This window comes from Macrotis lagotis, chromosome X, assembly GCF_037893015.1.
Source record: "Macrotis lagotis isolate mMagLag1 chromosome X, bilby.v1.9.chrom.fasta, whole genome shotgun sequence".
Classification (NCBI taxonomy): Eukaryota; Metazoa; Chordata; class Mammalia; order Peramelemorphia; family Peramelidae; genus Macrotis; species Macrotis lagotis.
In genome coordinates this window covers 73984812-74009725 of record NC_133666.1, presented here as the reverse complement: position 1 = coordinate 74009725, position 24914 = coordinate 73984812, and the positions used below count along the sequence as shown (strand labels likewise).

At 49.4% G+C, this 24914-nt stretch overlaps 1 protein-coding gene across 1 annotated transcript in view; it reads left to right on the top strand.

Moving 5' to 3' along the window:
• The window catches only part of DGKK (diacylglycerol kinase kappa), a 125539-nt gene that overhangs the window by 36414 nt on the left and 64211 nt on the right, over nucleotides 1-24914 (top strand). Inside the window, exons 4-5 of the mRNA XM_074201861.1 lie at nucleotides 12062-12220; nucleotides 22845-22952. Coding sequence (XP_074057962.1) covers nucleotides 12062-12220; nucleotides 22845-22952 — 267 coding nt within the window. The remainder of the gene's footprint in view (nucleotides 1-12061; nucleotides 12221-22844; nucleotides 22953-24914) is intronic.

Below are 24914 nucleotides of genomic sequence, written 5' to 3'. Positions count from 1 at the left end.
CCTTCTCCCCATCCCCCCATGTTGAACAATAAAAAGAGAAAAGTAGCCTCTTTTGACTTTGGCTATCCTAGATTGGGCAGTCAAGCCAAGCAACTCCCAGCATTGGCCACGTCCAGAAATGTCGATTTCACTCTACATCTTGGGTTCTTCTGTGACATCTCTGTCAGGAGATAGGTAGAATACTTCTTTTTTCTGTCTTCTGGAACGAATCATTGTTGGTCATTGTGTTGAGCAGAGCTCTCAAGTCATTCAAAGTTGTCTTTCTCTTTTTGTAATTATTGTCGAAGTTGTTTTCTTGATTCTGTTCACTTCACTCTGGATCAGTTTATACAGTCTTCTACGTTTTCTCTGAAAATGTTCATTTAGTCAAGAAATAGAGAACTTTGGGAGTAAAATACAGTTGGAAAGAAAATAAGTTTTAAATATGTTGAGTTTGAGAGGCCTAAGGAATAGCCAGGTGGAGATGTTCAGTAGTCAGGTGATGATATAGGACCAGAGCTCAGAAGAGAGACTAGAATTGGATATAGAGTTAGGGGACTTAATCTGCTGAGATGATGGTTAAACCCATGAAAGCTCATGAACTCGCCCAGAGACAATACATAGAGGAAAAGATCCCAGGACAGAGCCTCAGGGGATACCTGCACTTTAGGGGTGTGATATAGATGGTGGGCCAGAGAGAAGAGACTCTCCACAAGGAGAGGGTCATTTGCAGTGTCAAAGGTTGAGACAATGAAGACTGAGTTAAGGTCATCCCTCACATGTGGCCATCAGGATGTTATAAGAGATGGCCTTTACATTATAATAAGGGATGGTTCTCTGGGGGAGTTAGAGGGGAGATTTTGGTGATGTAAAAACAAAATATATTAATAAAAATGAGTATTTTTAATTTTTAATTTAAAATTTCAAATGTACTTTTTCCCAATTACATGCAAAGAGTTTTCAACATTCAGTCTTTGTAAGATTTTGAACTTCACTTTTCTTTCTGCCCTCCATTCCCTAACTAATTCGATATAGGTTCTACATGTGAAACTATGTTAAACAAATTTCCATATTAATTATGTTGTGAAAGAAGAATCACAAAAAAAGCTGTAAGAAAGAAAAAAAGCCCATAAAACAGATTTTAAAAAGTAAAAATGGGGGCGGCTAGGTGGCGCAGTGGATAGAGCACTGGCCCTGGAGTCAGGAGGACCTGAGTTCAAATCCAGCCTCAGACACTTAATAATGAGCTAGCTGGGTGGCCTTGGGCAAGCCACTTAACCTTGCCTAGCAAAAACCTAAAAAAAAATTGTACATGCTTTGATCTGCATTCAGACTCCATGGTTCTCTCTTTGGATATTGGATGGTATTTCCCATCACAAGCCTTTTAGAATTGTCTTTGATCATTGTACTGCTGAGGAGAGCTAGGTCTAGTGTAGATGATCATCACACCATGGTACTGTTAAGGTGTACAATGTCCTCCTGGTTCTGCTCCTTTCACTCTCAGCGTTTTCTGAAGTTCCCCGCCCCCTACCCTGCTTGTGCTTTCTTACGGAACGGTAGCATCCCGTCACATTTATATACCAGTTTGTTCGCTCCCCAGTTGAAGAGAATCCTCCCAATTTCCAATTCCTTGTTACCACAATATTAATATAAAAGTGTACCAATTTATAGATTTATAAAAATATAAATATTTTGTACATGTGGATCTTTCCCTTGTTTATGATCTCTTCAGTTTACAGAGCCACTAGTGGCATTGCTGGATCAAAGGGTAGACACAGTTTTGTGGTCCTTTGGGCTTAATTCCAAATTGCTCTCTAGTTTTCACCCATCCCTCAAATACTGATCATTGTCCTTTTTTGTCATTTTAGCCAATCTGATGAATGTGAGGTGGTGCCTCAGAGTTGTTTTAATTTGCATTTCTCTAATCAGGAGTGACTTAGATAAAAAAATTAATGTTTTTAAAGACATCCTCAGGAATTTTGGAGAGGGCACTTTTAGTTGACTGATGAAGTTGGAAGCCAGACAGCAGAGGACGTAGAAACCTATGAGAGGAGAGGAAGTGGCCCTGCTGAGTATAGATGTGTTTTTCAGACTGAGAAGACAATTTATGGAGGAAAAGAACAGAAACAGGCGGGAATGGGGAAAGACGACCCCCCCCCCCATAGGAGGTGGCATCCGAGTTGAGTCCTGAAGGAAGCAGAGACAGGAATGGGGTACCTCTCAGATATGGGGGCTCTCTGTATGAAGCCACTGAGGAAGGCAGGCAGGCCTGGGGGAAATGAAGGAGAGCTTGGGAAAGAAGGCTGGAGAGCTAGAGCAGTCTCAACCTGGGGCAGGCATTGGGGAACCCCTGAAGCTTCTTGAGAGGGGGAGTGACCTGATTGGACTTGCCTTGGGAGTTGCTTGCCACTTCTGTTCTATTTATGACATTGAGAGGAAGCATTTGGTGGAAGATAGACATGTTATCAGAGGCGGACTTGGTTCAGTGAGGGGTATGTACAACCGCTCTGTTTCTGTATGGTGGAAGGAATAAGAAATGAATCCTCTTGTCTACGGGAAGGAGTCCATTGTAGGCAAACAATGGGTGCAAAGGGTGAGAAAAGGCCATCTTGGGCTGTACAGGAGAAGAGATTGAGCTCTTTTGGGAGGGGGCACTTGGAGCAATTTCTGCTTGGTTGCTTTCTTGTAGCTATTCTCTTTTTGATGGAAAGAAATCCTCTGGCTGGGCTTGAGAGGAAGGGCAAGGGGGCCGCTGGGCTGCCGGGTTGCTGGGCTGCCCTTGGCCAGGACTCCACTGACTTTTCTTCCATTAGCCTCTTCCCTGGTGGCAATTCCTTTGGTGGCAGAGACTAGGTGGCAGGACTTTGGAGAGGGGGTGATGACCCTGGATCCATGCTGGAGGCAAAGGGAGACTTCACATGTAGATATGCTCATGGAACTGGAGCTTGCTTGGGGAAAAAGGATTTCCAAAGAATATCCATAGAAAACCAGAAAGTATTCCTCTACTATCCTTCCATCCTAGTCATCCTGGGGCCTGGGAGGCAAGAGATGCCTCTGGTTATGTCTGGACTTGGATCCTTCCTAAGTATTTGATCCTAGCCAATACATTGAACCTCATTTTCCCTATCTGGAAAATGGTCCTCATAATGCTCCTAACTATATAGCTAGAGCTGACCTGGCTGTTGGGAAATTCAGGTAGGTTAAACACACACACAGTCACTTTCAATCTCTCTGTCTGTGTTTCTGTCTCATTCTCAATTTCTCAACTTCTCTCAATCTCTCTGTCTCTTAGTCTCTCCCTGTGTCTTTCTCTGTCTGTCTCTCTCTTTGTCTCTCTCTCAATCTCTCAGTCTCTCTGCCTTTCTGGCTATCTGGGTTTCTGCCTCTCTATTTCTGTCTTTCAGTGTGTGTGTGTGTGTGTGTGTGTGTGTGTGTGTGTGTGTGTGTGTGTGTATCTCTGTCTCTCTCACACACACAGTCACTCATTTTGAAGCAGGGGAGACGAAGGCAAAGCCAAGAACTCTAGGGGTGGGACAAATTGCTAAAGGCAATTTCAGCCTGAGGACAGGAGCTTTCCTCAAGGAGTGCCCCCCCCCCCCCACTGCAGGCCCTAGAGCAGGGGTCAGATGCCCCTAGGTTGTCAGGAAGGTTGAGGAGGAGAGAGGCCTTGGCCTAGCTGGTCTCCAAGATGGCTCCTCTCTGAAATTCAGCCATGTCTCATGAGGCTTTGAAGTGCTCCATAAATGGCAATGATTCTATTATTTTGGATAATTCGGCCTTTAAAATTGCTATGGACAGTGGTGAAATCTAAGGTACGGCAGCCAGGGATGGCAAAAGGGAGAATTGAAGATTTTCAGGTCCATTGAAATATCATTTATTGTTATGGCTGCCGGAGCCCCAGGCCCCACCCAGCCCTCTCAGGGGGGCTCACCCTACCTCCTAGCTTGGCTAACCGAGACCCAGAACTGGGAACAGGGGCATGTTTCAGGGGTAGCAAATGCCAGAGACTAGGGAAGGACTAGAGAAGGAAGAAAGGAAGGATGAGAAGAAAGAGTCCACTGAGGCTGGGAGGAGGTCTGGAGGGATGTTTAGCCTGGGGATGACTAGGGTTTGGAGAGGTAGGAAGGAGAGTAGGGAGGGAATTGTCCCCAGGCTGGAGAGCCAGTCAATACATCTGTTGGGACTTGAAAGGGAGGAAAGGGGAAAAATTGGATCTAGCAGCTCCCGCCCATGCTCTGTTGGTAGTTGGGCCCCAAACAAAAAAGACTGAACTTGATGATTAATAGGCAGGTAGCAATCAAGTCTTGCTGTGTGACCCAGAGCAAGCCTCCATCCTCTCTGGGCCCTGGGCCGCTCACCTGTGAACAGTCTGACTTGGCGGGCCTTTGAGGGCCCTCACAGACATTTTGACGATTTCCCAAAAATCGTGGCTTGGGCAGCTCAGGGGGCACCTAGCAGATGCTGGTGTGTGTTTAAAGATTACAAATTTTAATCAGAAGTCTGCTTTTTTAGTGGCGTGCTCTACAGTGGGTAGGTTGGAGGGAAGGATGAGCTTAAATAGTGTGTGAATGAAATTTGTTGTGTTGATGGGCTTGGCAGGGCCCAGCTGGGCTGAGTGGCTGGGGGTGGGGGGTGAACTTCAGAGTCTCTTGAGATACTGCAGAAATTCAGAGTGTAGCCATCTTGGAGACCAGCTAGGCCAAGACCTACATCTCTCCTCTCCTCCTCAACCTCCCTGACAACCTGGGGGGGGGGCAATCTGGCCTCTGCTCTGGGGCCTGCAGTGGGTGGGGAGGAGTAGAAATGAAAAGGCCCGGGCCCAAGGTCTTCCCCATGCCCCAAGCAGACTGGAGGCCTCAAAGGAAAGGCATGAGTGACCCCTGGAGAGCACGAGGATGCTAAGGAATGATACTGCCTGGGTGCAGGGGAGGGGAGGGAAGGGGGAGGGCTGAGTTCTCTTGCCTCACTTTGCTTCAGTTTCCTTCCCTGTCAAATGAGGGGGTTGGATTCCACCTCTGGGAGCCCTCCAAGTCCCTGATTCTTTGCACACAGAGATACCTTATGCAGAGATACCTTCTCCCAAATAGTGGGTGACTGGGGTGGGGAGGGCATTTAAAACCTTGAATAGATCATTGGCTCTGTGATGAAAGTGCTGTTTCAGGATTGGGAGAGAGAGCGAGAGCGAGAGAGAGCGAGAGAGAGCGAGAGAGAGAGAGAGAGAGAGAGAGAGAAAGCTGGAGAGATTGACAGAGATAGAGTTATGGGGGTGGTAGAGAGACAGAGCGAGGGAGAGGGAGGGAGAAATGGACAGAGACAGGCAGAGGGGGAAAGAGAGACAGAGAGGGAAGGGGAGAGAGGTATAGTGAGAATGAGTAGAGGGGAGGCCTCCAGTATTAGGCCAGGCCATAATAATGCAGCTGAGAAGTGATGATAATCTTTGCAAGGGCAGTTGGTAGGAAAAGGGATGGATTCAAGAGAGTTGGAGGAGGCCAGATGGAGCAGGTAGATGGATAGTGAGGGAGGAGTGAAGGGAGGAGCAAGGGGAGTGCAGGAGGGACTCCCCACCATGGGAACACCTGCTTGGCCAGTGCCCTCTCAGTGGCCCTTGTGCAATTCCCTGTCATTGCCAAATCCTGCTTCTGAGCCTCTTACTGGTCTGAGATGCCCTGGTCAGAGGGGAACTGAGTCTCTAGTGTCACTTCTCCTGAACTACCTTGTCTGCCAAGCAGCATCTGCATTTAGTCTCCTCATTTAAATTCAGACATAGCCCGGCCACTCGGATGCCTGATTGGCATATCTCCTGAAGCCTCCCTGCTGAGGGCCCTGGAATCCCAGGCCCTCCCTTAGGGCTGGCCCAACCTGGTGTGGAAGATAGAGGTACAGCTCTGGGGCCCTGACTTCCACACCAAGCGCTACTGTTCCCTAGCTTGGTGATCTAAGGAAGAAGTAGAAAGTGGAGATCCTGATGGTGCCCCCCTCACATGGATGGCAAGGAATGACCAGAAGGGGCTTAGCCAACACCTTCCGGCACCCTCACCCTCTAAGCATCGGCTACTGTGGCTGTTACTCTCTTCTCTACGTTGGAGGGCTGGGCCAAGGGTGGCCAAGAGCTGAGGAGAGCTGGGAGGTTGGAGGAACACATGATGCCATGGTAGCTGATGATGAGGATTCATTACAGGTGGCAGTGAAGGAGGCCTGATGCTCAGGAGTAGTAAAGTGGGGCAATCTTCTACCCTCTCCCTGCTGGATGGGGTTCATTCTGGTGGCCCTAGTTAGGAAGAGTGTTGATAAACTGGAGAGTGTCTTGAGGGAGGCAACCAGCATGGAGAAAAGCCTTGGAATCCAAACCATTTGGGAATAGACCCAAAGGCCAGGGCTGGTTTAGCCTGAAGGAGAAAAGATTGGCCAAGGGGAAGCCATGTTGGCCTGGTTCTTCTTGGCAGGAGCAGACCTAGGAGCGTGGTGGGACATGGTAGGCTTTTTCTCTTTTATTATTGGTGGTTCTTTTACTTGGTTCTCAAAGGAAACTGGACTGATATCACTATGTTAGAGACAAGTTACAGTGTGTCTGACTGTGCTTGATCAGACCAATTAGAGCTTGAGATGCTCTACCACATGTTGGCACAAATAGTCCATGTGAACACCTGTGGTGGGTCCTTTAAGCTTAAGTATCTCACGTTTCCTTTGAAAGGCTTTCATTCTGCCTAGTAACTAGAACCCAGCACCCTCTCTGATAAGGGCAGACCATACTAGGTAGTAGCCCTGTGCCAGTATGTGCCAGATCTGTTCTGATCACTTTATACATTTTATCTCATTTGATCCTCATAAAGATCCTAGGAAATAGAGGCTGTTAACATCCTATTTCACAGATGAGAAAACTGAGGAAACCAGAGGTGAAGTGACTTGCCCAGGGTCACACAGTTAGTTAATATCTGAGACCAGATCTGAACTCAAGTCTTCTTTACTCTAGGCCTAGTGCTCTATCCATTGCATCACCAAGCTGCCAAAAATGTGTGTGTGTGTGAGGAGCCATCTGAACAGGTGGGAACATGATGGAGTACAGACTGGGTTGGGAATTGGACAACCTGGGCTTTCTACCCAGGTTTGCTACTAACTCTTCTCTCTGCTGTGACTCAGTTTCTTCTTCTGTGCAAAAAGAGTATTGAAGGAGGCAGTCACCAAGGACTCTTCCAGTCCCAGCAGTGTAGGTGAAACTTTCTGGCCAGTCTGTCAGTGATACCACTATCTCTCCTTGCATTCACTCTATGCTGAGGAGAGCTTTGGGCTACTACTGGTAGGAAGGAAGTCTGCTGAGCTCACTTGTCTTGATTGCATGGTGAGTCCTATTTGGGCAGCATAATCCTTTGGGGGGGGGGCTCCCCTAGTGAGCACTTTCCCTCTGCTACCTACAGAAAGTGTTCAGGCAGAAGGCCAAGCTTTTCCCCCACTATGGATCTCAGTTTCCTTCCCTGTAAATTCTTCTAAGACTTCAGTTTATCAGTGAGAGTTAGTAAATGATCTTTTCAAGTCTAAAGAATGTCTTGCCCTGCAGCCCCCCCCCCCAAGGAGTTTCTGCAATCAGTGACTGTATTTTTCTTACCCTTATAAAATGAAGGGGGGCTTCTGATTTGCATTGAAGGCCTCACACTCTTTCTCAGGGGCTCAGGGCAAGGTTCAGACCCGGGCTCCATTGCCTGTCGGGTGCTAGGAGACATATGAGGTGCTGAGACTACAAAGATAAAAGAGAAACAGGCTGTCCCTTGAGGAGTTTCCAATCTAGAGAGGGAAAATAAACTGCACATAGTACAAGTCAGTCAGTCAGTATTTATTAAGCACCTGCTGCATGCTGGGCACTGTTCTAAGCAGTAGAAGGAGACACAAAAAAAGGTTTCTCTGTCCCCAAGGAGCTCCCAGTCTAAGGGGGAGACAACTCCATATAAAGCAAACCTAGACGGGATGATCTGAAGGGAATCAACACAGGGAAGGCCCTGGAATCTTTAAGGGGACTCAAAAAAGGGGTCTTGAAGAAGGGGGTATGTTTAACCAAGATGTAAAGGAAACCAGGGAAGGGAGATGAGGAAGGAAGGCATTTCAGGTAAGGACATCTGAGAGGTGGAGGTCTTGTGCCTGGAAAATCCAAGAGGCCAGGGTTAGTGGATGGAAGAGTATCCCAGGCAGGGGAAGGAAATAAGGTATAAAGAAACTGGAAAGGTAAGGGGGGGGCTAGGCTATAAAGAAAGGCCTTTAAATGTCAAACAGAGAAGTTTGTATCTGTTTCTGAAAGTGTTAAGGAGTAGGGGAGTGTGTGGACCCGAATTTTAGGAAAATGTCTGAATGGAGGATGGCCTGGCTTGGGGAGAGCCTGGAGACAGGCAGACCTTCCAATAGTTATTGTAGTGGTTCTAGGTGTGAGGTAGTCAGGGCTTATAGCAGAAATGGGGTCAGGGTCAAAGGAGAGAAGTGGGGAGTGAACGGTAGATGTTGTGGACTTAGAAATTACAGGATCTGATATGTGGTTGGATAATATGGGTGAGAGATTGAGGTGTTGAGAGTGACCTCAGTAGATATCCTAGTAATGTGGAATGCTGTCCTCTTAGCCTTACTAGGGAAGTTAGAAAGAGGAGAACATTGGTAGGAAGGTTACTGAGCTCAGTTTTGAACAAGCTGAGTTTTCAGACATTCAGTTTGTGATGTCTACAAAGCAGTTGCAGATGTGAGTGGAAGTTGGAAGAGAGGTTAGGGTAGAATAAGTAGATCTGAGATTCAAATGCCTACTGAGGATAATTGAAATTCTGGGAACTGATGAGCTCATCAGGTGAAATAGTATATGAAATCAGTAGAAAGAAGATAGAAGGTAATTTTAGAGCAGAGGCTTGAGCAGCCGGGGAGGGGAGGATGAGGAAAGACCATTTTAAGGTTTACTTGAGGGACTAGTTGGAGCTCATCCCAAGAGTTGAGGGCCCTTCCAGCTTTCCCAGAGTCCCCAGCTGTGAAGGATGCACAGGCTCAGCTGAAGCCCAGCCTTCTGGGGGCCTCTGGGCTATCTCAGACTTCTTCTTTCATCTAAGAGCTCTGTGCCTCAAGATGGCCAATCTCCCTTCTCAAAATGGAAGCCTGTTTGAAGTGGCTGTCATTAGGATGGCTTGTTTCTTGTCCAGGGATGTATTTAAAGCCTGCCTGGTCTGGTGATTGATCATTTTAACCTGACTCAGACCTATGATGCCAGCCCTCTCTGTTCTTCTCAGCTAGGCCTAGCAGAGTTCAGACAAATCCCTTAGCTTCTTCCTCCTTGTCCCCCATCTGCAAATGGGGACATGGGTTCAAGATCTGGGTGTCAGAGGCAGCTTGGAGGAGGCTTGTATACACCACCCAAGTTTTGAGTGACCTTTTTAGCCATCTTTATGCTGAGGGAGCAGCTCCTGGCAAGGAAGAGTATTTCAAGTTCCAGGGTTCAGGACCAGGCCCATTCCAGCCCAGTTGGGTGATGATGGCCAAGGCACTTCCCTTCCCAAGCCTTGAAAATTATTTTAAGGTCTGGATTATGGTAAAGAAGAGAGTAGTGACCTGGAGCTTGATTCAAATACCACCCCTGCTCAGTGTGACCTTGGCCTCAGTTTCTAAACTTGTGAATTGGGGGTGATAAGAGCAATGGTCTCCCAGGATAGTTGAACAGCTGTGTAAAATTGTAAATGATAAAGTGCTTCAAACTGGAGGTTTTCTATGAGTACCAGCGACATTTCTGTTGTATCAACAACCTCCAACTTCTAGCCAGACTCTTCTGGGGCTTGTAGGTGCTGATGCACCTCACCTGTTCTTTGAATTCTTTGAAGAAGATCCAATGCTGAATGCTGCCACCCCCTCCCCTGGGCCTTTGTCCAGTTTAGGTTTTATACAAATGAAATAATGACCTTTGGGGAATAGTGGGGTCCCACAAGGTTTCTGATGAGATGGCTTTCATTTTCTTGGCTTAATTCCCATTTCTCATGACCACATCGGTACCATCTTCCCCCTTCTACACAGACCTGGCCTTGGTTCTACTCCCCAGGGACAGGGGTCTGGTACCCTAACTGAGACCGTAGCAGTTGGGCATGGCTTTGCCTGGGCTCTCATTACACACTCTCAACTGGGCCTCAAATATGGTGGTAGAGCCAAACCCACCTCCTTTATCAGGCAGTCCCATGGCAGTGAAGACCTGGCATTCCACTGTTTGCAAATCCCTTTGCAGACATCTGAGCCTCCTAGGAGCTATGATTATCCCCATTGTATAGAGGAAGAAACTGAGTCCCAAGAGAGGAAGTGACTTACTTAGGGTCACCCAGCTGCTAGGTCTATTTCTGTGATATATGCAAATTACCTTTCCAGGATCTTAGAGGATAATGCATACTGATATCTCTTTGGAGCTTTTTTTTCTTCTTTAAATTAAATCATTCCAGTTCTTTCCCCCTTTCCTCATAGGTCCTATTTTCAAATGTTCTGATAATTTTATTGTTCTGCTCCTGGCCACCCTCCAAGTCTTTCATATTTCCTTTAAGCTGCGATGCTAAGGTTCTCATTCAAATCCAAACTGCCAAGTAGGAAGGCAGTATGCCACATGGTTTCCCTCCACCTGCTTGGCTGCATTGATCTAAAACAGGCCTGCATTGGTGGTGGTCTACTATGAGCCCTGGAGCCTCTTTTCAGTGGCAATTGATTTGGCAATCGAAAGTCTGGGTTCAAATCGCACAGTTGAGACTTCCTACTGAACAAGTGACTTCATCTCCTCCAGTTCTCTGCTTCCTCATCTGTAAAATGGGGCTGGTAGTTCCAGTGGCCTTTGCCTCAGGGTTTGGTGGGCAGAAACTCCACTGGAATTCTAATTATGTAGCTCTTGACCATCTTTAAAGCGTTGTGGAAATGCTGAGGATCATCATGCTAGCTCAGTAGCTGGTTCACAGGAGCTGAGGTGGTCAGTGCAGACTGTATAGGCTTCTGACCCTAAGGATTATGGGAGGTTACATTTCTTAGAGGTCAGCTCATCCAGGACTCTCTGCTTACTTGGCTTTGCAGAGAAAGAAGCTGAGGCCCTGAGAGGAGAAGGCAAGTGTCCTTCCCAGGGGTCACCAGGAAGAGACTGAGTGAGAAGCAACTTAAGAAGTCCAGGTCAGGGAACTTCTGGCAGACCCATGGGCTTTGCCTTGGCTGCCCAACCGCAGGTATCTGCTTTCAGCTTCAATTCCCTCCCTGCCCCGCCAGCAGCTTCCTGAAGGAGCCCAGAAGCATCCAAGGTCTGCCATATTGGCTCTGTAGTTTGTCACCTTTGGAAACCTTAGCAGAGACTTGACTGACCCTGGATGCACTCCCATTGGGTGAGATGTAGGTGGCAAGCCCATGTCAATAGGCCTTGAGCTCAAGTGACTGCCCCTCCCCTCTCCCCCATGGGATCAGTACCGCTTCGCCTGTCCTGCTGCCTCCTGTACGTACCCCTTGTTCTGGACACTGAATTAGCAAGTATGTGTGAGCTGCAAAGAGATGGATATTGCCATGGCACTGGGATGAGTGAGGGAGTGGGGCTGGCTGCTTCAGAGAAACGCAGCACCAAGAAGAGCCTGCTGCTCTTCTCATATTGCTGGCCTGGGCCTCTCCAGGCCTAGCAGGAGGCTAAAGGAAGACAATAGAAGCAGCTGCCACTCCCTGGCCAGCCAGGCACAAGGACATGGTGTACAGCAAGACACAGGTGTCAGACAGAGAGGGAAACTGAGGCAGGCCCACCTAACTGGGACATGTTCAAGCTGGACCATAGAGAATAGTTGCTTCTCCATCCGTGTCTGTCTAGCCCAGCCCATCACAGGCTGCTGTGGAGCTAAATTCCCATTTATTTCCTTAGGGTAGTTGCTGCTGCTCTCAGGCATGGGGCCCATGGGAAGGCAGAGCCCACCTTTGGGCCTGGCACTGAGTATGTGGATGGCCCACCTCCACAAGCATGTACCTCCCAAAGACAAGCAAATGATTATGAATGGCTCCACTGAGGCAGTCCAAACCCTGAGAGGGAGCAGAAGCGGAGCCAATGAAGCACTAGCCTGAGCACGGCCACCCATTCCTGCAGAAGCAGGACCTGCTGGCAGCCAGGCTCTGGCAGTCAATCTTCCCAGCATTCCGAAAATGCTTCTTGCTTGGTGTGCTGCAAAGAGCTCTGGGGGAATCAAAGACATATGGCACCTTTGCCAGCCTGAGCCTCAGTCTCCCCATCTGCAGTTGTTGGCAAGTGAGAGTTAGCAGGATTGGCATCATGGACCCAGGTTCAAATCCCAGCCCTGTCATTTGCTGACTGTGTGAACTTGAGCAAGTCACTCCTCTTTGGGGCTCTGGAAAATGAGGGAGTTGGACTAGATGCTCTCTATGATTCCATTCTACAGAGGAGGCCTCCAGGACCTTGACAAGTCAGCTACCTTGCCCAAGGTCAGACACCTAAGTCCATAGCAGAGTCAAGATTTAGCCCCATCTTCTTTCTTTCAATGACACAGTCTTTATTGAAATGAGATGGGTCTGAAGCCAAGGGACAGGGATAATCAGGATTTTGGGGGGAGTTGGTCAGAATTGGTGATCTGAGTTTGAGACCCAAGCCTGACCCTTCTGTGGTGGTGTGATCCTGTGCAAGTCATTGCCTTCTCTGAGCTTCACTTTCCTTATCAGTGAAATGATAGCACAGAGCAGAGAAGGTTGAGGGCAGCCATCCCAGCCGGCATCAGAGCAGATATCACAGGACCATGCTCTGCACCCCTACTTCTCTAAGCATATCATCTCCTCGTGACATCCTCGTAGTTCCCACCTGGTTGTGCTCAAGTCTGGATTCAGCAGGGTCCGCCCAAGGCCGGGGCTCAGTGGGACCATTCCCTCCCCCATTGTGGAGCGAGGCCATGAGCATGGGCAGCCTGAGCTCTATTAGCTTTCTTTGGCTGCCACCTCGCACTGCTGAGTCATGCCTCCCTGAAGCCTAGGCCGCCTCCCAGCCTTCAGGTCCTGGGTTCTGTCTCTCCAGGCCTCCCCAGCCTGCCCTCCAGTGGGTGTTTGGCTGACCCAAAGTCTAGGCCTTTCAGCTTCCAACTCCTCAGGTCCTTCCAGTGGCCCCATGGAGCTCCTTCCTTTCTCAGATTTGCTGTAGATCCTGTTAGCCATTCCTCCCAGTTCCATGTCATCAGTCAGTTCGATAAACGGCCTAGCTCTGCCTTTCTCTGGGGCATTGGTAGGAAAAAAACCTGGTGGAAGCCTCTGTCAAGGACTTCAGGGTGGCAGTTGAGGGCCTGCTGTGGGGTCCATCCCAGTGGAGAGAACCTGGGCCCCCTCCTTGCCCCTCAAGTCTCCCCGAGAGGCTGACCTGGGCCTGCTGGGCAACACTCTGGGGGGCTGGGGCTGCAGCATTCCTGGTTCCTCCCCAGTCTATGTACAAAGAGGGCCTGAGTCCCCCTTCAGGTGACCAGGCTTGTGCCTTTGGAGCTCATCTCCTTCTATCCCCTTTGTCTTCTGGAGGCCATGTCTGAGGTCCAGAGACAGAAGACACTTGCCCAAGGGCCCCCCTAGAGAATGCATACCAAATGGCTACCATTAGCAGCAGGCTCCACATTCCTTTTCTTCCCATTGCACCAAGAGGCAGACAATCCTCTTATCTCTCTGGGTCCCAATTTAAAAATCAATGTACATGTTGTCTGCCATTAGAGCAGAGGAAGGTTCCTATCAAGCTCCTGAGTAATCTGGTGAGAAAGGCCAAAAGCCAGTGGCTGAAGGAATTCCTTCTTGGCACCGTGAGTGGAGTTTGGGCAGGCCCAAGCTGAGGGTGCTGGCCATGTGGCGTGCTGAACTGTGGCCTCCACTTGGACAACCTGGCTTCAGATCTGAACTTGGTCACAGTGCTAGTCTCTTTGGAGTCAGAGGACTGGGATTTGAATTTGAATCCTTTTGCTTTTTTACCCATGTGGCTTCACACTTCTGTGGCTAGCTCTTTGGATTCAGTGGCTTCAAAAGATTCCCCTCCCACCTTTGGGTGCCTTCCCCTGGCCCAGTGGCCTTTTCTTTCACTTCCCACCTGCTTCCTTGGTGTATTCTGGGCTCAACTGGCTGAGAAGCCTTTTTCAAAGGATTATGATCTCTCATTTAGGCTCTTGCTCAGATCCCTGCATGTTGGTAGCTTAGGATCACCCTGTGGAATGGAGAAACTCTTAGGCTAGGGCTCCACCAGGAAGGCCCTTGCCCTCCATCCCCCCCGCCCCCAGCACTTGACAGTGTTCCTTCATCAGCCCAGCACTCTCCATTTTCCCATTTCTCCTTGGTCAGGAGGAAGAGGGAAGAAAGGTGCCAAGTTCCAAGTGCTACTGCTCCCCCACCTTGCCCCTTATTACTACCCAAGTGGCTGCTCAGGGTCATGTTAGGCCTGGGGAGAAGCAGAATTGTCTTATGTCATCATGTGTTTTGACTTATGTTAGTCACTCCCAAGAGCAGTGAAAGGGGTTGTGTCCCTTGGGTAAATGGACTGTCTTGGGCAGGGGTTGTGAAGGCTCTGGTTTGGCAGCTGTGTGCAGTGGACAGCACAGTGGAGAAGGGGGAGGGGGTGCTGGAGGTGGTTTTTAGAAGGGGAGGTGTTCCCTTCCCTCCATCCTCTTGGGGGGGAGGTACAAGGATATGAGGATTGTTATTCCCTGTTATACAGATGAAGAAACTAAGCAATTTGCCCAGGATCCCAACTGTGAGAAAGTATCTGAGGCAAGATTTGAACACGCCACTTCCAACTGTAAGGGTAATATTCTGTGCTTTTCATGGCAAGGGGCTGAAGGGATAATCTTATCCTGGGAAACTATTCCTAGTTTGGAAGTAAAGGATCTGGGTTGTGATCCCAGCTTCCTGTTGTCTGTGTGACCTTGGGCAAGTCCCTGGCCCTGCCCCCCCCCCCCCCCCCCCCCCCCCCCGCCTTTCGGTTTCATGAACATACTTTTCATCTGGCCTGGGACTCTTTTCTCTCATCTAAGGGCCCAGCCCTCTCCTCTGCCTGGTTGAACCCAGCAGTGATGCTCTCCAGGGCTGAGTTAGGAGGCTAGAGCTGGGTGTTCCAGCAGGCACCTCTGGCTGCCCTTTGGCTCTCTTCACAGCCTCAGGGCTATTGCTTGAGCAGGAAGAAAATGGGAGGGGGCTTGTTATAAAAGAGCTCTCCCTGCCCCCTACGCCAGGGCCTGAGCTTGTGTGTCGCTGGGTTTCAGTGTATATTTTCCCTTTGCTAGTGTGTGTGCCAGTGTCCCCGGGCACTAATGTTTCTATGTGGGAGGCTGGCATTGTATGCGTTTCAACCTTTTAAAGGGATTTGGAGGCTACTCATTCTTAGGAGAATCGAGAGTGTTGTTGGATAGAGTGTGCAGCTTGCAGCCTGCTGGAAAGGTAATGCCCTATGGATGTCTGTTTGTCCTGAGCCAGAAGGAAAGAAGTTGGAGCAGGGGAGGATCAGAGCCTTGGCACCCACGGGGCCATGTTCTTTGGGGGGGGTAGGCAGCAGGAGTCAGAGCAGCCTAGGCCCAGAGAAGAGAAAGGACTGGCCCAGGGGCACACCTCCAAGACTTGAGCCCAGAGCCTCTGCCTCCAGATGGTGGGGCTCTGTTTCTTCTATTTTGCTAATGGCAAAATTTAAGGATTTGAAGCTCCCTGAGTTTCCCAAGATGCCACTTTGCTAAAGGGGTGAGATGGGGGGAGAAGGGGAAGTGTCATTTCAGCTTGTGCCTGGCATAGGGGCCAGAGCAGGACCAAAGCCATCTTTAGGGTGAACAAAGGGCTGGCAAGGTAGTGGCACTGCTATTATAGTAGAGGGAACAGTGTGCCAGGAACCTTTGCAGAGAGCTTTGAACTCAGGTCCTCCTGCAGGAAGGTCTGGCACTGGCAACCTTAAGGTGCCTTCTACACTGGGAAGGCCCCACATAGCTGCAATCACAGGTTCCAACTCTGTGTGTGTGTGTGTGTGTGTGTGTGTGTGTGTGTGTGTGTGTGTGTGTGTGAGAGAGAGAGAGAGAGAGAGAGAACGAGAACGCAGAAAGAGTTGTATTTGATTTTGTGAGACAGGAAGGGGTGACTGTAGGAATGAGTAAATTGATAATGGTGGGGTGAGTTGGCAAGGGCATCTTCTAGATGAGATTGAGAAAGCAGCTGGGGGTGACTCCTGCCTAAGAAACTTCAATGACTCCCTAGTACCTCTTGGATCAAATCTTGACTCCAGCCTGGCATATAAAGCCTTCCAAAACTGGGTTCCCATTCACCTTCCCCCTTGGGAGCTCTTCAGCCCAGGCAGATGTGGCTTGGACTTGTCACCCAGCTTCAATGCTCTATTTCCTACCTCCGCACTTTTGCCTGGCCAGAATGCTCTCCCTGCTCAGCTGCACCTCTCCTTCAAAGCTCAGCTTCAAGCTCATCTCTGCAAAGCATGGCCTGATCTACTTCCTTTCTGTGCCACTGGCAGCCCTGGTCCCCCCCCCCACAGCTCCCAGGGTGGTCTCCCTGTTTCCTTCTTTGCCTTAGGGTGACCTTGTGGGACACACTGCCTTCCCTCTCCACCTTACACCAAGGGAGGATTTCATAGATAGTCACTAAAACAGATGAAGGAAGAAGGGGCTAAAAGGATTCCTGGCTCTCTTCGGCTCCCCGCCACCCTCCCTCCCCCCTTTTGTGCCTCCTTCCCCTCCCTTCTCTCCCCCTTCCTCTTTTTCCCTCCATTCTTCTCTCTCTCCCCCCTCCCCTTCTCTCCTTTCCTTCTTTTCCTTTCTCTGTCTCCTCTCTTCTTCTTCTCTCTCTATTCTCTTTTCTTTCCCCTTCTCTTCCTCCCTGCCCAGTCTTCCCTCTCTCCCCACCTTTCTTTTCTCTTTCCTCTCTTCCTTTTTTCTCTCCATACCCTCTCCTCTTCCTTCTCCCTTCTCTCTCTCTTTCCCTCCCTCTCCTCTCTGCTCCTCCCTTCTCTGTCCCCTTCCTCTTTTCTCTCTCTATCCTGCCTCTCTCCCCTTTCTCCTTTCACCCCCTCCTTTCTCTGTCCCCTCCCTCCCTCTCCATTCTCCTTTCTTTCCTCTTCTCTTCCTCTCCTCTCCCTCCTCCCCCTTTTCTCTTTCCTCTTCTCTCTTTCCTCCTCTCTCTTTTACCTCCTCCCTTTTGGTCCCCCCTGTGCTTTGCCTCCTTCCTTCTCTTCTCCCCCTCTTCTCTCTCACTCCCTTTTTCCTCTTCCTCCTCCCCACTCTCTCCCCCTCCCTCTTCCTTCTCTTTTCCTCCCCTCCCCTCCCCCTGCCTCTGCCCCCATATGGTAAATACCATATCTCTGCCTCCCATATTTTGCATGATGCTGATGTAGCCAGTTGTAGGTCCATGAGCCTTTGAGCTATGATATACAAAATTAGGCCCAGGCAGCCATAGGCCCACAGCTTCCATTTTTCAGTGACTCAGGCCCCCTCCAGATCCCCCCCCCCAGGCCTTCCCCTGCAGCATTCCCCAAAAGTGCACCACTGCTCACATCCAAAGGGAGATACATCCCTGCTACTGCTGGATGGCTAATGTCCTCTATGTGGGACATCATTTATTTCATAGTTCTGGGATTAACCCCCCCCAAATCCTGGTTGGGGTACTATTTGTGGCTTTTCTGCCTAAATATAGCAGCAGCACAAAAACCCAAAAAGCATCTCTGACGTCAGAGGGAGGTTGGGCCCTAGCAGCCTGTGGGGCTGGGGGGGGGGGCAGGGCCTCCAACCCGTAGCCCTGGAGAGAGAGGGGTGAAGTAGAGCTACCTAGCAAGCTCCTCTACCTGTCTGGCTCACTGAGGCTCAGGTGGAATCTGCTCTCCTGCAGGCATCCCTGGTCCAGAGCCTGAATCACAACACATGGTGAGAACTATTCCCCCAGCATGCTCTGGGACATAATAGAAGATGCTATTCCTAGAAATCAGGTTGCTGCTGATGGGGTTGAGTTACCTCCCTGGAGGGGGTTGTCATTTCCTGTGATTCCCACCCCCCAGTGGGAAGAGGCCAGGCCTCCTGGTGTATGCTTGGGGGCTGGTAGAGTTGGGGGCAGGGTGGCTACTCCCACCTGCACAGCCCTCTCCCCCACCCCCCACCCCCCAGTGAGGGGAGGGCTCCAGGCCTCGGTGGTACCTGTATTGGCCATGGGGCACAGCTAATCAGTGCCCTCACTCAGGGCAGGGAATGAACAGAGACAGAGTTCTATGTGACTGCTGATAAACAACCATGTCCAAATTGCTGGGACCCTGTTTGGTCCTTGATGTCCCAAATAGGTGATTACAGAATTGGGGGGGGGAGTCCTCACATTGCCTTGCCTTATTACTCATTTATTGTCAAACAAAGTGGCTTCTCTGCTTTTATCTATTTCAGGACATAAGACACAGACTTTGTTAGGTCAAGGACATGGGCTTTCATCAGGGTGGAGGTGGTTGTGCCCTCCATCTATACAGATTGCAGCTCTTCTGCCCCTAATATGTGTTTCTGGGTACTGCATTTTAGGGAGGAAACTTAGCTAGACTGGGCCCTGGAATGAACCATGCAATCAGTGACTTGACCTACCTTCAAGGCCTTGAAGTCTCCAGTCACCTCCCACCCAAGGCAAGGACTTTGGTGAAGTTAGAGACAGAAGTTGAGAAGGCAAGTTAGAGGAAATCAGGCTTGGAGTTGGGAAACTTTGACTTTCAGTCTGGCCTTTGAGGAATACTTAGCTGTGTGACCCTGGGCAAGTCATATACCTTATCTGAGAGCCAGGCAACTTCCTAAGATACACTAAGTCCCAAGGGTTGCAATCTGCCTCAATGGTGGGAGTTCTCACACCAAATGATTTATCCTTCACACACACATTATACATCATATACAGATTTTAGAATTGACTTGATAGTACCATATGATCACAAAATCCCTTCTCCCATAAGGGAGAAGATGAGAAAAGGAATTCGATGTTGGGTTCAAGCTGCTCCCACCCTGACCCCCTGCAGAGCTACAGGCTTTGGGAGATAGGCCAAAAAAATAATGGATAATTAAAATAAGTCACCATTTGATGCTGAGTGTATGTAAAATGTTAGGCTAGGCCGGAGTGAACCCGGGGCTAAATTGGTTCAGAAAGTCAATTGCAGCTGTGGGGGCACAGGGGGAGAAGGGAGCGACCCAGAGGCCATGAATTCCTCAAGCTCACCAATGGTATCAGGGCCTATTGTCTCTCATGATGGACTCTCTTCTCAGTGGAGAGTGGGCAACCTGGCCAGGGCATCACGTAAGGAGTAGGGTGTTTGACCTGAGGGGCTGGTCTGGTAGGTGAACCCTGCTCAGCCCCAGAGGGCAGAACATGCAATGCCCAGGGTCTGGGCTCCAGGAACTGCAGGTTCAGGGTGAGGATGGCTTGGCCATCGATGAGTGGCTGAGGCTGTCATTGGGCTCCTCCTGGAGAGGGCCAAGCTGAGCCAAAAGCAGCTTGAGATGGGAATTGGTGCTGCAGCAGGAAAATGAACTCCCTAAGCATACTGTTCTAGCAGGCCTTCAGCTCTGGCTTTCCAGCCATCGTTCAGGACCATTTGGGGAACTCCAAGGTCAGGGCCATGGTGATTGTGGTGAATGGCTTCTTAAAGCTTTTAGGGGAGCCGGCAAGAACAAGGAGAGGTAACTAGAGAGCCCCACCAGAGGGGCCAGCCTGCAGCCCTTTGACCTGGGGGTAGACTGGGCTATGGAGCTTGGGCAGTGCCACCTGCTTTCTCCTTACCTTTGCAGGCTTGTTGAAAGGCTCAGTGAGGCTGTGGGGAAAGCACTGGAACTCCTTGGGAGGAAAGTGCCTGATGATACCATTTTTTATTATAGTAAAGGGGACACTGAGTGTATGATAAAATGTTAGGCTAGGGCCACACACACCTCCACCCCACCCCCAGATGGTTGACAGCTCCCCCTCCCCCCTCCTCTTCTTCCCACCCATTGATTCATTCACCTACTCAAGCTGCTGGCATGGGGGGAGGGAGGTGTGGATGTTTATGAGAATGTTCCTGTGGATGTATGCATGCCTGGGAGGGGAGTCAGAGGGAGTGAGCTCAGGCCAGGACCAGCCAGGTTTCAGTCACAAAGAAATAGCATCGTCACTTCTTTCTCTTAATCTAATGGGGGGGGCAGTGGTAAATGAAGGGAAGGGCTAGAGAGGCCAGAGAAGTCTTGGCCTTGGCAGTGCTCAATGCCCGCTTACTGACTCCAGCCCACTCTTTGATCTTCTCTGTGCCTTTGAACCATGGGGATGATGGGAAGCTGGGGACAGTCAGTAGTTATGGTTGCAGTGATGGTGGTGCTGGCAGTGGTAGTGGTGGTGATGGTGGTGGTAGTGGTAGAGGAAGAAAAGAGGAGCCCCTAGAACCAGACCCACCTAAAGGTGTGAGGCTTGTGATTTATGTTGCTGTCTCTTTAGCTTAGAGGCTCCATGATGTAAACTGTGTTCTCTGGGGTCAAAAATACTCAGGTGGTTCATAGGCAGGTCTGGACTCCCCCCTCCCCCCTACAGCTCGGGTAGTTGGGAGCCCCAATGGGTTGAAACTGGCCATCATCTCTCCTGAAAACAATTTGCAATATTCAGAAGCTCCCTAGCTGCCCTGGGCTCTTTAATTACCAGGTAGCCCCTTGCTGCGTATGGACTTGGTTCTCTTCTTTACATGCATATGGCAGCTTCTCCCCTATAGGCCTATGGTCTCCCACCAGTAAAGCCTGCATCTAACCCATCCTGATCAGAAATGAGAGACTGGTTTGGTAGGAGATGTCATCCTTGTTCAGGACTAGAGTATGGCAACTTCCCCATCCTCATTGGCAGGGGGATGGACTAGGGCTTTTTTAACCCTAAAGGGATTACATGCATGTGAAATGACAGACTACAGCAATTGGAGCTGACTTTGGCAGGGTGGGGTTGGAGGATTTTTTAAGTGAGAAATGTTGGGAGCTGGCACCTCATGTTGGGGTGTCCCAGCTCCATACAGTTGAGTATTGAGAAAGAGGAAGTGGCTTCAGAAGCTTTGCGTCATCTTCCTTGGGTTTTGGGTTGCCAGTCTATCTCGTCTGTTGAAGCCATTTTCGGCCCTGGGATATTCCTGCTGCTCTCAGGGGTTCTGCCTTCATTAGGGCCTCAGGATCTGAGAAGCTGGGCCCCTTAGCACTGTGCTTGATTGAGTTCAAATTCAATTGGCATTTTTCAAAAGCCATGCTTGCTGTTTTAATATTAACTGAAGAATACTATATTTGAAATAAATCAAGACATTAGAGCAAGGTTTTAAAGAAATCCAAAACCCCAGGGCAATGACAGTGCTTCTCCCTAATCCTTATGGTTGATGCTGGCTCTTGCCATCGTGGTAGCACTTGAATCCATGCATTAACTTCACCCTGTGAGGTAGGTACCACACAGGGGTATTGTACCCATTTTCTGGAGGAATAGAATGTGGCTAAGAGAGATTAGGTGACTTGAGCAGGGTCAGAGTTGAGATCTGCACCCAGGTCGGGCTTCCTCATACCAAAGCCAGTAGTCTACTCTGCCCTTTGTTTCTTTCCCTTGACCCCAGTCTTTGTCCTGTATCTCTCCTTTGCAACTAAACTTTTGGAAAGAGTACACTCTCCTTGCTGACTGTGCTCCTCAACCACTTGCCATATGCCTCCTGACACCAACCCCAACTGCTTTCTTCCCAGTGACCTTAGACTTGCTAAGTCCACTTGCCTATTCTCATCTTTCATCCTTCATCCTTCTCAATCTTTCAGCAGCAAAGAACTTGGGTGCCTTCCTTCCCCCACCCATCCACTGGCTTTTTTTCCTGCTTGACCCTCTTCTCAGTCATAGCCTATTATGGATCCATCTACTCCCATGAATTTGGTCATCCATGCTATACAGGTAACCCCCACATTGAGCTCTCTACCACCAGTATTTCCCCTGGGCCCAATCCCAAGATTCCAGCTCCACCTGGGTGGCCTGCTCCTGCCACCACCTGCCCCAGGCACCCTTGCAGCTAGTTCGGTAGCCTACTCCTTGGATTCCCATGCCACTCTTATTACTACCTGGTCCTCAGATTCCCATGCCACCATTCTTACCACTCTGGGCCTGTCTGGAGTTGATCTGGTTTGCCTCTTTCTCCAGTCTCCCATGCCCCTTGCTAATGAATGCTTGAAGCTTCTCATCCACCACCAGTTTGTCTCCTCCCTCCACCCCAACCTTCTTGGTGGCTCTGTATTTGTTGCCATGCTTCCATCTTGTCCACTTGCTACTCATTCTACCTGTTTTCCCAGTCTTCCTTTTACTCTAATGGTCACTGACTCTATAGCTGGTTTTCAGAGGATGCCAGGACAAAAGCAGTCTGAGGCCTTGGATGAACCTGCCAAACAGGATATGCTGGAGGCACTTCTTCACAAAGGGGGCAGCTTAAACCCTGAACAAATTGGGTTTCTTGCCTCTAATCCATGTCTCCTCTCCTGATGAGCCCTGTTCATCAGTCATCGGAAGGAAAGATTAACTAGACTCATGGTCACTGATCCCAACAGACTTTATAAGCTGACTCCAGTACCAGACAGAGCAGGCTATGAGGCACAGGGAGAGCTCAGTTCATCCTGAGTCTTTTCTCATGCCCCTGGAAGATCTGTTAGCCCTGCCTAAAAGCCAGCACCCATGCTGCTCCCATAGGAGCAGCCACCGCCCCCCACAGGCAGGCATCATCTAGACACTCAGGTGTGGTGCATCATGGAGATCCTGCTGTGGTAGCAGCATGTTGGCTCTTCCGTGGGGCCTGGCACCTGCTCCCAGGTCACTCAGATGTAACGCAGACTTGGAACCCACTTGTGTGTCTTGTTCTCAGGCTACCCCCCTGAACTCCTTCCTCTGTTTTGCAGCATTCTTCGCTCCCGGACACAGGACCCAAGCCAGAGCCCATTCTTTGGAAGAAGCTTAGTGCCTGGCCGGCGAACTTGAAACAGACTAATTACAGGCCGTTCGTACTGGTATGCTTTGGTCTTCCCTTGCTGATGCTTCATTCCGATAGTGATTTTTATGTAGTTATATTATGGCTGCCCTAGGGTCTCATGAAATCATGCTCCTTGTTGCTCTGGGACACTGGAGGCAGCAGTTCCCTTAGTCCTTGCAACCATTTACATTAAGAATGGTAATGTAGAAGTGGTTGAATTTGCTTCAGAATGTATCTTCTCTTGTTGGATAAAGCCCTCACATTGGTCAGATCATCAGGTAAACGAATGCTTGTAGATGGTCTACAACCTGTTTTGTGGAGCCCCCTCTGCTCCCTTTTCTGCCACTGGGGAAAGAAAAGGTGGGGTATAATGGGTCCAGAAGCCATTTTATCTTTTCATCTGTTTTATAGGTCATTGTGGCCTAAGAAGGCCTCACTTATTGGGCAGTCTACTAGGGATTCTTGACTAGGCTAAGCCTCAAATGGAAGACAGTTGGCTTCTCATATGGGATGCCCTATGTTTCCAGCTCTGGAGAACCTGTCAGTGCTGGTGGTTCACTGGCACGGAGCCACTCTGCAACTGGGCAGTAGGATCTTGCAATATTCGTGAAGGGGGCAGGGCTGGTGGTAAGCCAACAGACCAACTCCCGTGGTAGAGGATGACAAAGACAAGAATCCCAATGAAGAATCTAATCAGTTCCTCTGGGCCAAAGCAATACTGACCTTAATATCTGGTGACTTGGATGCAAAAGTAGGCACTGGGAGGGTACTGAGAAATATACTGGAAAATATGGTTTACAATTAAAAATGGAAAAAAAAAACAAATAGATTTTTCAAACCCTCCTCCATGTGATATAAATACCTTGTATTTCGAGCTGGAAGAGAGCTTGGAAGCCATCTTTCCTCATGAAGAATCATCAAGGGAGAGATATGGTAAGTCCCAGACAATTTCAGCCCTCAAGTGAAAGTCCCTGAGGAAACTGCAAAGAGCAGCATGGGAATCGTTTCCACTTACCCAGCTGTGTGCAATCTGCTCATTGACTGGTGAGAATAAAGGTCCCAATCAATAGCAAATTAAGAGAAAAGATACAGATGGGAAAGAAGACCCTGGGTGCAATTATAAACAGTGCCAATCGGACCTATTTAAGCAAGCTGTTGACTCTGAAAAATGGGAAATGGATGAAAGTAAAGACATTGGCTCAAATTATCACTATTCCTCAAGAGAAGTTAAATTACTATTGAATAGTCACCACTAAGAGGCCAAAAGAGTCCAGAAAATCACTTCAGCCAGCAAACATTTGCTCTCTGAATGAAACCGACATAGCAACAAAGGACATTGCCAGTTCAGAGTATGAACTGATGTGCAAAATGTCGAGCAAGTGGAGGAGGAAGAGGATGGCAGATCATCACCTTGTGGCAACGGAGCAAAACAGTAAAGGAAGCCAAGCCAATAGAAAGCTAAGCCAGCTCCTCCCCAGACCAAGGGTCCCCACCCTTCTTGGTAGAGATGGAGTTGGAAAGCCAGACGGGAAATGGGAGAGGCATTCCTCTCATTTTTGCCTCTGCTCGTGCTAATGGGAACCCCAGCATGCTTTGGGAGGGAAGAGAAGTGGAGTTCAGGACGAGAAAACCCTGACCAAAGAGAAAGAGAAGAGAAGGCTGCCCAACTGAAAGGGTGATGATTGTGTTGCAATCTATTTGAGAGAGGAGAGGATCTCAAAAGATCACGGGTGGGGCAGCTAGGTGGCGCGGCTAGGTGGCACAGTGGATAGAGCACCAGCCCTGGAGTCAGGAGGACCTGAGTTTAAATGCGGCCTCAGACATTTAATAATTACCTAGCTGCGTGGCCTTGGGCAAGCCACTTAACCCCATTGCCTTGCAAAAACCTTAAAAGAAAAAGATCACAGGCTAAGAAGGAAGTTATCACCTCCCAGGCTTATTGTTGTTGATTATAAAATAGTGTCTTAGTGGACCCAAATGCCCCCCCTTAAACCCTGCC